The sequence below is a fragment of the Halichoerus grypus genome, chromosome 5 (genome assembly GCF_964656455.1).
Source record: "Halichoerus grypus chromosome 5, mHalGry1.hap1.1, whole genome shotgun sequence".
Classification (NCBI taxonomy): domain Eukaryota; kingdom Metazoa; phylum Chordata; class Mammalia; order Carnivora; family Phocidae; genus Halichoerus; species Halichoerus grypus.
Window position 1 is genome coordinate 41,425,506 of NC_135716.1, and position 12,849 is coordinate 41,438,354.

Genomic DNA, 12,849 nt, shown 5'->3' on the forward strand with positions numbered 1-12,849 from the left:
CCACAGCCTCTTTAGAGGGTTCACAAAAATTGTTTTAGAGAAGAAAAATACCCCTGTGTGCTTTTTTTGAGCGCTATAACTTGGTTAAAAAAAAGAAGGAAAAAAGACTTATTTTTGGTTGAATATGAAATAGTTATAGAAAACCACAGACATACAAACGAGATTGTCAGAAATTTCAGATTGAGAACCAGAAAAGTGTTTATTCCTTTCCAGTTCTCTTGGTCTTGATATATCTCTCCTGACAACTCACTGTGGCCCTTATAGGTGCAGTGGAATGAGCCAGGTGCACAATACTTCTTAGTTGACAAGGAGAAGCTGCCAAGATTCCCATTTTCAATTGACCAGGAAGGAGGTATTTATGTGACTCAGCCCTTGGACCGAGAAGAAAAGGATTCGGTGAGTAAATCTGGGAAGAGTTTCACGGGCAACAAAGACAGAGTCCTGTGCCTATGGACAACTCAGGGCAGAATCGATTTTACTTAAAAACAACAACAAAAACCCCAAACTGTGTTCTGAACCCCAGTACATGATTGCTTTCAAAGACAAGAGAGCATCCCACAGATCTGACCCATTTCATTTTTTCTTTTTTCCCAGTTCAAAGTAAATTGAAAATAGAGGGGTAAATTAAATAGCTGTTTTCTTTGCCTTTTAATGGGGATGATGGAGGAGTCCTGTCTTAACACTGATCTTCCTGTTGTAGTATGTTTTTTATGCTGTGGCAAAGGATGAGGTTGGACAAGTGCTTTCATTCCCACTGGAAATTCGTGTGAAAGTTAAAGACATTAATGATAACCCACCTACATGTCCATCTGCAGTGACTGTATTTGAGGTCCAGGAGAATGAAAATATAGGTAAGAAATGGGAGCTGTTCAAAGCCATGTGATTGTCCTCCACATGTTACCTCCGCAATCCCTTTCTCCTCTCTACCAGGTAAAAGATGGGCAGGTAAATGTGATTGGGGATCATCTGTGCATGTCTGGCACAGGAGAGAGATTTGAACGCACTTTGGGAATCACACAGATACAGTATTTCGGCTCAAATAATATCTGGGTAGCGTTCTTAAATTGGAGCTTTTATAACTACTACCACCACTGCTACCACGATTACTCCCACTACTATTACTGTTACTACTACTATTCCTTCTACACCCTTACCACTACCACTGGCACTGTAACCACTTATGCCCGTATCCTGAATACATATACAAGGTTATCTCATTTGCAAGGTTTTCCCATAGATTCTTATTTGCCTTCTAACAACCTCAGTAACAGATAAAATCTCACGAAATTTGCTAAATAATTTAGATAAATAATTACATCCAATGTCAGATACCTTGCAGTAAGAAGCACCAAAAATGGAAGTTGACTTTTGACCCTTGATCCTCCCTCTCTAGGAGTCAAATAATAGTTCAGGAAGCTGGTAGATGAAGTTCGAGTCCTACCTCTTTTTGTCCTTGCAAGTCTTCTTGACCTGCTGTGTTGCCCTTTACTGTGTCGAATGGTGGCTTTAGTTTTGTACAGGGGACCTCTACTACGAGGACATTAGGATTTCCGGGAGTTTTATGACTTCCCTGGATTTGGGACAACTCTTGTCTATTACCCTGTGTTGATGAGCCCGTTGATTGAACAGGCTGGTATTTCTCGAAATGTGTTTGTCTGTTGTTTTGTGCAAGTTCCAGAGGCTTACAAGGTTAGCAGTCTCTTATGACTGCCACTCTTAGGGCTCTGTTGTCCTTGTGAGCAGATCCTCTCTCCCATGCCTGTGGACACTCTCATCATTTCCTTTGATCGCTCTACTCTTCTTGCTACACATTTTTGACACAGTGGGTGCTGTTCTGGCAGCATGATGGGCCCTGCTCCTGTGGCTTGTTTGCTCAATGTGCATGTTTTATTTGTTTTTTTTTTTTTTTTTTTTTTTTTTCTTGCTGTCAGGAGTCCTATATAGGCGGCCTGTTGTCAGTGTGTTTTGTTTAGGGCCTGTCTTTTTCCTTTATTCTAATGTTTCTGCAGCAGGAAGGGGTACATGACAGCGTGAAGGATTTTAGTTAATTACAAGGAAGAATCTTCTAACAGTGATGTTGTGTAACAATGGAATGAGTGACAATAGCCAAGAAATACTTGTGGCATCACCCTTTTTGAAAACGTCCCAGATTTCTGGTCTGTGATACTGAATGAAGGCAGAAGACCTTTGAAGAACTTTCCAGATGATCCGTCAAATCTCTTTTATAGGGCCTAACATTTGGTGTATTCATTATCTATTGCTGCATAACAAACAGCCCCCAGACTTTGCAGCTTCAAACAAACATTTATTATATCACAGTTTCTGTGAGTCAGGAATCAGAGTGCAGCTCTGATGCATACCTTTGATTCAGAGGGAAAGTTTGGTGGGGGGGGCAGGAAGAGCTTGAAAAATGGTGAGCAAGATGAAAGGCAGTATTTTTATAATGTAATCTCTGAAGTGGCATCCGTCACTTTCACCATATTCCATTGATTAGAAGTGAGTCACTAGGCTCAGCCCACACTCAGAAGGAGGGGGTTACACCAAGGAATCAATATGGGGGATCACTGGGAACCATTTTAGAAGCTGCCTACCTTTGTGAAGAGGATAGTACTAGTTTTCTGAGACTGGTGAGGAAGTCATTGTTGGTAGAATAAATTGTTCAGGGGCCCAGGGAGCTATTTGCCTCTGTAAAGGTGAGAATTTATTTTGTGACAATGTCTCACAAAGTGTCGAATAGTAGACTTAATGGACCAGGAATTCTTATAAATCAACAGAGATTGAGTCTGTTCTTTATATTTAGCCTAAAAGAGGTACAAAACCATGTCCCTGCCCTTTGGGGGGCTTACTGTCTAGCTCAATAAAATACTAAATTATTCCTTAGTGTGTTGATATTCTCCTCTTTGGTGTCTTTGATTAGCCAGAATCTTGTGGGACTCACGTCCCCAAGTTTTAGCAGTGCCAATATTAATTCTGAAATCCCACTTGTTACCAAATCCTATGTGATCATACAGGAAGTTTAGCTTCTCGTAAAAGCCCCACCTCCTTAAAGTATTACTGAGTACCCCAAGAGCTGCTGTAAATACCTCTGAATCAGTTTGGGCTGCCACTCGTTCCTGGCCTTTGTTCTTCAGAGACCTGGCCCTCCTTTTCCTTCTGGCGCATCCAAAAAGTTCTCTGCTCCCACCAAAGAGGCATCCTCTGCTGGAATTTCCCTGGTCACTGATGTCAACAGTCCTTATGGTGCCTCTGACAGCTGGAATTTTCCTGTGAGGTGGGAGAAGAACAGTGTCCTCTGTGTTACACTTAACTTGCTGAGAGGAGAGGTCCAAAGCAGGGCTTCTCCGACCCCAAGGATCACAGGATTCAGTAAGATACTCTTTCATCCCAACACACAGACACTTAAGGGCAGATGCATGCCACAAAGGTGACTTGGTTGTAGTGGATTCAGCAAAAGCAGCTGCTACTCTCTTGGGTAAATATTCGCCTGTGCCCTGTTGGTCATGATGCCCCCTCCCGAGCCCACGGGACACGTCTACATGTGTCTAGCTCCATGACAGACATAACATAGAAACTTCCCTACCTCCCCCCTCAAAAAAAAAGAAAAGAAAAGACAACACCTCCAAATTTCCATGTAAGTCAGCGAATGCAAATTGATTGGGGAAGGGGTGAAACCTAATTCCACAACTGGGATGTATTCAAGTTTTAGCCCCAAGGTGGGATTCTTGCTGCCTATTGGAAACCCACAATTCTCATTTCACAGAGCAAGATGATCCAGAACCTATTACAACTCACCCAGAACTGGAGGGAGCAGTGAGTCATAGCCTCTGCCTGCTGGAACTCCCCAGACCGAAACACTCACGGGAATAAAATACATAGGGCCATAACCCGCAGCCAGGCGGGGGATGTGTGCCTGTTCTTTGCCCTGTGTTATCTGCGGGGTGGGGTCAGTCTCGGCAGTTGTTGCATGAAGTTGCTTAGAAGCAAGCCACGGTTGGCTTTTCCTTGTCGAGTTCCACCATTTGTCTTGTCTATCAGTGTCCAAGGACGGCTGTAACACATTACCACAAACTTGGCTTCAAACAACAGAAATGTATTCTCTCACAGTTCCGGAGGCCAGAAGTCTAAAATCAAGATGCCAGCTAGGAGAGAATTAATTCTTCCCAGCCTCTTCTAGCTTCTGGTGGCTCCTGGCATTCCTCACTGCTTGTGGCATAACTCCAGTCTCTGCCTCCTCCTTCACATGGCCACCCCCTCTGTGTGTGTCTTGTGTCATCTGATCTTCTAATAAGAACACCAATCACTAGATTTTGGCCTACCCTAAGTCCAGGATGATTTCATCTCAAGATCCTTAACTAATTACATCTGCAGAGGCTTTATTTCCAAATAAGGTCACATTTGAGGTTCTAGGCGGACATGAATTTTTGTAGGATGCTATTTGTTATGGGCTGAATTCTGTCCCCCCTAAAATGCATATGGTGAAATCCTAACCCTCAGTACCTCAAAGGGGGACTATTATTTAGAGCTAGGGTCTGTAAAAAGGTAGTTAAGGTAAAATACTGTCATTAGTACGGGTCTTAATCCAATATGACTAATGTCCTTCTAAGAAGAGAAAATTTGGACTCGGACGCGTCTGGAGGAATGACCACATGGAGACACATGAAGACAGTCATCTAGATGCCAAGGAGAGAAGTCTCAGAAGAAACCAACCCTGCCAACCCCTTAATCTTAGACCTTTAGCCTTCAAAAACTGTGAGAAAATAAATTTCTGTTGTTAAATCTGCCCAATCTGTGGTGCTTTGTTATGCTGGCCCTATCAGACTAATAATATACTGCTCAACACACTACATTATGGAAAGAGTTAGAAGAACCAAATAAATGTAAGAACTTTAGTCTGCTACTCAAAGCGATTTACAGCACTTTCTAGGAACGTGCTTATCCAGTGAAACCATTTTGAATACAGTAGATTAAATAGAATCTGTAATGGATGGATTCCTTTTATTCTTTCTCCACAGGGAGCAATATAGGGACTTTCACTGCCCACGACGATGATGAAGAAAACACTGCCAACAGTGTTTTAGGATACAGAATTGTGGATCAAATCCCCACGTTTCCCAAGGAAGGACTTTTCCTGGTCCAAACCTACTCAGGAGTGTTCCAGTTAGCTGAGCAGTCCTTGAAGAAGCAAGACACTCCTCAGTACAACCTGACTGTGGAGGTGGCTGACAAAGGTTGGTATCACGTTCACTGTCAAAAGTGAAAATCCCTGTTTTCCTTCTAGTTGTGCTTTGTTAGGCTGCTCTGATGCCTGGGTGTATTACAGGATGCCATCCAAGAGCTCTTGCTTCCTGCGTAAGACCCACATGGAGCACAGAGGCAGTTGGTCCAACGCGGTAGAGGCCAGAGTTACAGCTCAGGCAACATGATTGTATTAGTTCCGGTCCTCTGAGAAGCCGATGCCAAAAGGGGATTAAATGTATAAGGATTTTATTAGGGGAAAGGCCCATGAGAAAAAAATGGGGGGGGATGTCCGGAGAAGGTTGGGGGAGCCATCGGACCACAGTACAAGCCTAACCCTGAGTGAAGGAAGGCTGGTGGGAGTACCATAGACCACAGAGAGTCAAAAAAAAGTTGGCCAAGGTCCCTGGCAAGTCCAAAATTGTCCATCGAATGAGTCTGTGACCTCCTAGAACATGGCTGTCTTGGCCTGCCTGCCTTGCCTAGTCACTGGCTAGGGGCAGCCCATGGGAAGCAAGTCCTCCGTGCAAACGTGCTGCTGGATTTCAGAGCACAGCAGGGAGCCATCATCAATTAAGTTCCCTGTTGTTGGAGGTCGGCAAGGCCTATTCTCATGGCCACTGAGATCATGACCCAGAATATTAATCGTATTTTCCAATTCTCCCTTTTGGACTCCAAGGACTCTTACTGTATGAAAGAGTCTAAGGACTCTATTGTATGAAAGTGGAGGAGAAATGCATCTTTGGGGAAGGTCTGTCTTCTATCACCCCTCACTTGGCCATGAGACGTCAGGAGACATTGTTCCTGACTCCTATATAATTTCAAAGCAAGTCGTTCTTAATCTTTGTTGGCTCACAAGACCCTTTGAAGATCTGATGAAAACTGTGCGTTCTCTAACAAATGCACACATTTTTGGACGATTGTGCACAGACACACAAAAACACATGTATTCAGAGCCAGATTGATTTTGGGGGCACACACACACTCCTAGGTTAACAATCTTTCTCTGAGTTAATGAGCACCCAATCTCAGATGACCAAATAGTTCAGTAATCATTGTGCTAGGAGTCACAGATTATATAGGTATGGAGAAGAAAAGAGCATCATTTCACACCACTCCTCACATTTCCCCCTTTGTACAGATGTTGACATACTGAAGAGAATTAGGGTTTAACAGGCCCCCAATACAGACTTTTTAGAAGTTAGTAATTTGGCAAATAGTGAGGGCCTACTATATATGTCTAGAATTATGTTAAGAGGTACAACAGAAGTGAGTATAATAAATCATCCCTGCCTATGGTGTATTAACAATCTCACACCATTAACCATCCATTCTTTCAGCAAACAGTTATTGAGCACTTACCTTGCATGAGATACCATTCAAGGTATTGAAGATACACAGGTGAATAAGACCCAGGGTCTGTCCTCAAGAGCATTCATGATAAAGGAGATGGACATGTGAATGAATAAATTACAAGAAACATGTACAAGGTAACCGATGAAGGATATGAGTGACTTAGTGGAGGGAGAGAGCAGGTCAGGCTTTCTGGAAGAGGTGTCATTGAGCTGAGTTTTGAAGGATGAATATGACAAGTTACAAAATAGTGCAGAGCTTATGGAGGAGAAGAAATTCCATCTATAAATGCAGGGAGACCTGAAGTAATGTGAGGCTGTAAGAGCATAAGGTGGAAATCAGATTACAAATTGTCTATGTTCGTGAGTACATCTATAGAGAACAGGGACCAGATCACAAAATAGATTTATACATAAACATATATGCATGCAGATGGAATTAAACATTAAATTGTGCACTAATATAGCCTAGAGACTAGGCTTAATTAACATAGTTTTACATAAAATTGGAGAGGGCTCGCTACCCAGGAGGCCACACTACTGGCCCAAGTGAGGTTTGTGCAGAGCTGGGAGCCAGCGAGTTCAGGTCCTGGGAAACCACCCCCCCTCTACCCCCGACCCATTGTTAATCATTCTTGTTGTCCTCAAATGTTCTGGAGACTGACCCCAGCTTTTATCAGCATCCATTATTATAATTCAATTGTTATTAGATCATAAGCCTGGCCTCATGTCCAGTGCATTGGACACCATCTCTGGAGTTAGACTGCCTGAGTGTATCTGTTGGGATCCTAGCAGGAAACAAGGAATAACCAAGAAGAGTTTAAAGAAGAGATTATTTGAAAAGGTTGTGGGCAGGGTTAAGGGAAACCAACTGGAGGCACGAAGCACAATGGACAGCCTCCCTCCACGGAGGTGTGAAGGGGCGATTGAAGGGAACATTCTGCGAAGGAACAAGCCCTCTACTTTTGCCTACAGAAGAGGCTGCCGGGGGGAACTATCCCCCGACCTCTCTCCTCCTGCCCCTCCTCCCATCCCCTGGCAGGAGCCAGGGTGCCCGGATGCAGTCTCTGAGGTCAGCCTCCCAGGACACGGAGCGGGGTGGAAGGGTGGAGAGCAGACAGAGAAGGCAAAGGGAGCACAAGGATTTGAATTCTGGCTTGACCACTAGTTAGTTGTGTGACCTCAGTCTGGTTACCTAACTTCTCTATCCTGTGACTTCCTCATTCATGAACTACATGAGGACGATCATAGTATCTACGTCATGAAACTTGTATGACAATGAAATGAGTAATGCTGGTAAAGCACTTCATACAGGGCCTGGCACACAGAGAGTGCTGCCAGTTTGTATTATGACAAGAACCCCAGTTCTGTTATTATCTACATTTTATAGATTAACTAACTGAGATGCAGAGACCTGGAGGGACACACATCTGATAAGCTCTCCCACATCTGATAAGGGGCAGAGTCAGAATTCAACAGTGGGACTCCCGAGCCCTGAGTCTTAGCTATTATACAACACAGTACATCATGGTTTAGAGCCATGGTGACCCCTACAGAGAACCTGTCATGTTGTTTCTCATTCTGGATATATCCCTGGCACCCCATCCCCACCTGTATTCCACGCTCATCTTGGACCTTGCTTGAACCTGCTCTCTCGGACTAGATCTTTGAATTGTCAAACCCACCCCTCAAAGCCTGTGTCATTTTCCCAGGGTTCCATGAGCTACTTCTGACCCCCTCTTGCCTCCCACAGTCTGGGTAGCCAGGCCTCTTGAAGGGAGCTAACTGTACTGCTTCTTCCCTCATTTGGAGGAATAGGCACCCGACCTTCCCACCATGGAGGACAGAGGAGATGCAGGATGGTTAGTGCCGGAAGTGCTCAGAGAAGGAAAGACAGCTGGCTGGGTGATTCAGGGAACACTTTCTGGAAAGATAGTTTTGCTCTAGGTTTTGAAGGTTACATAAGTTTCACTAGTTAGAAAAGAGAGGTTGCTTCACAGGAAAAAAAAAAACAAACAACCAGTTTTGATGAGGAACGAGTCTTACCTGGGAAGGAGCCGTTGGAGGACAGTGGGACACCCAGGGAAGCTTCTCCCAGAGCTTTCTCCAGCCTCCTTTTGCTGACCTTCTTGTGGGTGTGGGTGGGAAGCAGAGGATCCTGTCCCCACAAACACTGCATGTCAGTAGCAGAATTGTGGCTGTGACTGTCACTTCCCTTGCCAATGTGTTTCTTGCAGATTTCTGGTTTTAACACATGATGTTTAATGAATATTTTTGTGATTTGACTTTGATTTTCAGATTTCAAAACCCTCTGTCATGTGCAGATCCATGTTATTGATATCAATGACCAGATCCCCATCTTCGAAAAATCAGATGTGAGTAGTTTTCACCTGTTGTTTTATCTTTGCTGTGTTCGTATTACTTGACCTTTACTTCTGGGATAAAGACACAGCGAGTAGTTAGGAAAAATTCCAGACCTTAAAGGTAACTTTCTAGTCAGTACACTGGTAACAAACCCAGACACCATTTTCATTGGAAATCTTCAGGGAACAACAGCATTCACTGGGAGTATCTGGGAACATCTGTTTATAAACTCCTCCCAATGGCTCATTTCTTCCAAGGGCTTGCTTAAAAGCTGCAATGACAAGCTTTGTCAAACTGAAAGGATTTGAATGGCTACTTGCATTTTGTCCTTATATATTTTGTGACAGTGAATGGATTACCACTAGGTCTCAAACAAGCATTTTTAGTCAAAAACTTAATATTTGGAATACTGGTGATTTAAACTCTGTTTGCAATAACTGGGTAAGAGAAAGAGAAAGGAAAAACTGACCTCTCGGTTAAGCCAAAGAAGAACGTGCTTAAGACATTTGCAAGAATTAGGAAAATTGGGCAGAAAGAGCAGGGGAAAAAAGATCAGTTGAGAGAACATCAAGAAAAACGTTCACTTATTTTGATCTGGGCTTTAAACTTGGGGGTGGCTTTACCACTGCTTCCCTCAAAAGGGAGATCTCTATTCTGGAGCAGAGAGAAGTCCTTTTGACTAGATTGTTCTGTCATGTTTGAAGTCACTTATGGGATAGCCCAGAGCCCTGTGATGATGATCATAAATCAAAATAGGGACGAAGCTGTGACAAAGAAAGGGAATTGATTTATGAGAGGGTTTGGGGCGGCAAGAGGTGTGACTGAACCTAAGGGGTAGCAGGCGCTGGGGCCCCACAGGCATGAGATAAAGAGCCCATTCCTTCTCAGTCTCCACGAGCCTTTCCTTGGGTTGTGGTTTTCTTGTGTTCCATCTAGACAGTGGTTTTACATTGAGGATAAGAAGATCCTGCTTTGGGAGTTGGAAATGCAAACTGTACCTGAGAGAGAGCAAGTGGGTGTCTGTCATTGCCCCAGGCCTCCCCTGGGCCCTGCCTGTTACCATCTTTAAGATCATGACGCCAACAGAGATGACCTGGGAGATTTGCAGCAGAGAGGTGGGGGTTGGTCCGGGCCAGTGAGCAAGAACACAAGCTTTGGTGTTGGACAAGCATGGGCCTGAGTCCCAATTCTGTGACTCACCAGCTGTGAGCTCCTGGGTGGGGTTTACCTCTCCAATCCTTTGCTTTTCTGCCAAATGGAAATGACAGTATAGCTACTTGATAGGGTGCTTTGTTGCTTATCTTTCCTGAGTCCTTATCATATGCCAGGCATTGAGGGGGTTTACATGCTTTATCTCTCTCAATCCCCACAGCAAACAAGACATAGGTTGTGTTGCTATTATTTCTATAAGTCAGATGATGAAACTGAGACTTGAGGAAATGAAGTGACTTACTTCAGGTCACCCGGCTACTAAGTGGCAAGCTGAGGATTCATCCCCAGGCTATTTGACTCCAAAGTTCAACCTCTTAACCTTTCTTCCTTGGTGGATTACAGATTAACTAAAATAATATATGTAAAATGCCTGCCATAATTTAGGTACTCAACACATAGTAGCTATTTATTTATATCATCACTAGTATAATAATTGCAGTTAATAAACGTATTGGATGTGAGAAGGGGAATCTGTTTTAGAATCCTACCAGTAGCTCCCTGAGACATGTTTCTTGGTGCAATGGATATCAGTCTACGAGGATGACTGATGTCAAAATCAACGGCCACATATTTATTGGTAGGAAAACATGCTTGGTAAGTATTGATGCAAACTATGATTTGTGTTCATTGTGAATCCAAAGAGACAGATTTGCCCTTTGGAGATTATGCTTGATGACAACGGACATTCTCATTTCCTTCCCCTGTTTTTTTCTTAGTATGGAATCCTAACCGTTGCTGAAGACACAGTCGTTGGGTCCACCATCTTAACCATCCAGGCCACAGATGCTGATGAGCCATTCACTGGGAGTTCTAAAATCCTGTATCGTATTACACAGGGAGACAGTGACAGACGACTGGGGGTTGACACAGATCCCCAAACCAATGCTGGATATGTCATAATTAAAAAGGTAAAGAGCCTCTTTAATGGATTTTTTTTTCTTTTTTATAAATCAAGTTTCTTATGACAGTGCAAGGATCGATAAGCAGAGATAGTGGATTAGCCGTTACCTTTCAGATGTGGTGAGGGACTCCTAGAGCACCCATTCATTCTCATCCTCCTGAAAGACAGAAGGCCAGGATTCTAGTTCTGGGTCTGTTGCTGAGCAAGTAACCTTTGTGGAGGGAGGTAGGGTTGCCATATAAAATATGTAAAATATAGGATAAACGATTTTTTAGAAAAAGTATGTTCCATGCAATATTTGGGACATACTTCTACTAAAAGAACTGTTTGTTGTTGACCTAAAGTTCAAATTTAACTAGGTGTTCTATATTTTTATTTGTTAAATCTTGGGAGCGTGGAGGTTTTGCTGAGGGCATTACCTCTCCTTTTGCAAATGTGGGCTATTAGACTGGATGAGCCCTATGAGCCCTTAAGGCTGTAGACCCTCCAATGTGTCAGCCATAGATCTCCTTTCAAGGTTTAATAGACTTATCCTTTCATCCTATCCTTCCTGCCAACCCCCTACTTTCATCTTTTATGATATTGCTAAACTCACTGGCTCTCACGTTATCTTACCTTCTGTAAGGACTAGGAAGTCTAGAGCCAAAGTCTTGATTACTATAGTCCCTGCTTCTTTGTGCAGGATCTTTCTAGCCCTCCCTCAATCTTCTCCCACCGCCTACCATATACACCTAAATCTTGACCTTTTTCTCCATGGCTGCCTCATCTATGCTTTACAGCATGTAAATGGTTTACCAGATGACTCGATAGGAAGCATCACTCAATGTCATCTGATATATCCGGAATTATAAGGGGTCAGAATTACAGCAATAGTAGGTCAGTAGGCATGGTTGGGTGTTGGTGGTTTATGATGTGGTGTGCTAGAGGCTGCAGAAAAGGCTCAGGAGGAAAGTTTTAGACCAGAATCAAGGAAAGCTGAAGAGGAAGACCAAGTAGAATAATTTCACAGAGGATGGATAGAAGCATGGGGATAAAAGTGCTAGTGCCAAAGTGAGCCCGGGGGCAGAGTTTCGGGATTCTGATCCTATTATTACCATACACTTCACCTCCAACAAAGGGCCTCATGGGGCTCCGGCAGTGAAGTTTGTGTGAGGACCAACTGAAACCATTAGGATCCTGTGTCAGTCTGACATTTGGAAAAGGACTAGGGACGACTCCCCCCACCCTGTTCATGGCTGTCTACATGGAGAAGAAGAATTGCAGAAGGATCAGATAAAGGAAAGGGCAATTTTCAGAGTTGGCAGTGGGTGGTCCAAGCAGCAGGCTGGATCCTTTCCCAGCAGGAGGCGGCAGACAGCTCCCAGTTTCTCCCAGGACCAGAGGTCTCTAGACATCTAAGAGAAGATAGAGGCCTGCCCATCTCGGTACGAACGATTCCCACATGTCAACATTTTCTCGTGGTGGCTTGTTGTGAGCCAACTTAAGTTAATTGGACCATTTGTGGCTAATGGGCACCTTTAGGGAGATGTTGGTGACCCCGAATGATTAGTGGTGGGTGCGAGCTGTGAGTAGTCTTCCACACAACCTTGACATGAGGAGGTATGTTACAATCCAGCAGGCTTCTGACCAAAATCCTTGTCATATCCTTATTATTTTGTGGTTGTATTCCTAGTGTCTGGAATGCTGCCTGGCATATAGGAGAGTTTGATAAGTATTGGTTGGCTGAATAAATAATTGAATTCTGTCCTATACACAGTTATTAACAGACAAGCACAAAAACAGTCA

At 43.6% G+C, this 12,849-nt stretch overlaps 1 protein-coding gene across 1 annotated transcript in view; it reads left to right on the forward strand.

The window, feature by feature from the left end:
• The window catches only part of CDH17 (cadherin 17), a 71,439-nt gene that overhangs the window by 36,349 nt on the left and 22,241 nt on the right, over positions 1-12,849 (forward strand). Inside the window, exons 8-12 of the mRNA XM_036065518.2 lie at positions 265-396; positions 701-851; positions 5,013-5,228; positions 8,886-8,962; positions 10,880-11,071. Coding sequence (XP_035921411.1) covers positions 265-396; positions 701-851; positions 5,013-5,228; positions 8,886-8,962; positions 10,880-11,071 — 768 coding nt within the window. The remainder of the gene's footprint in view (positions 1-264; positions 397-700; positions 852-5,012; positions 5,229-8,885; positions 8,963-10,879; positions 11,072-12,849) is intronic.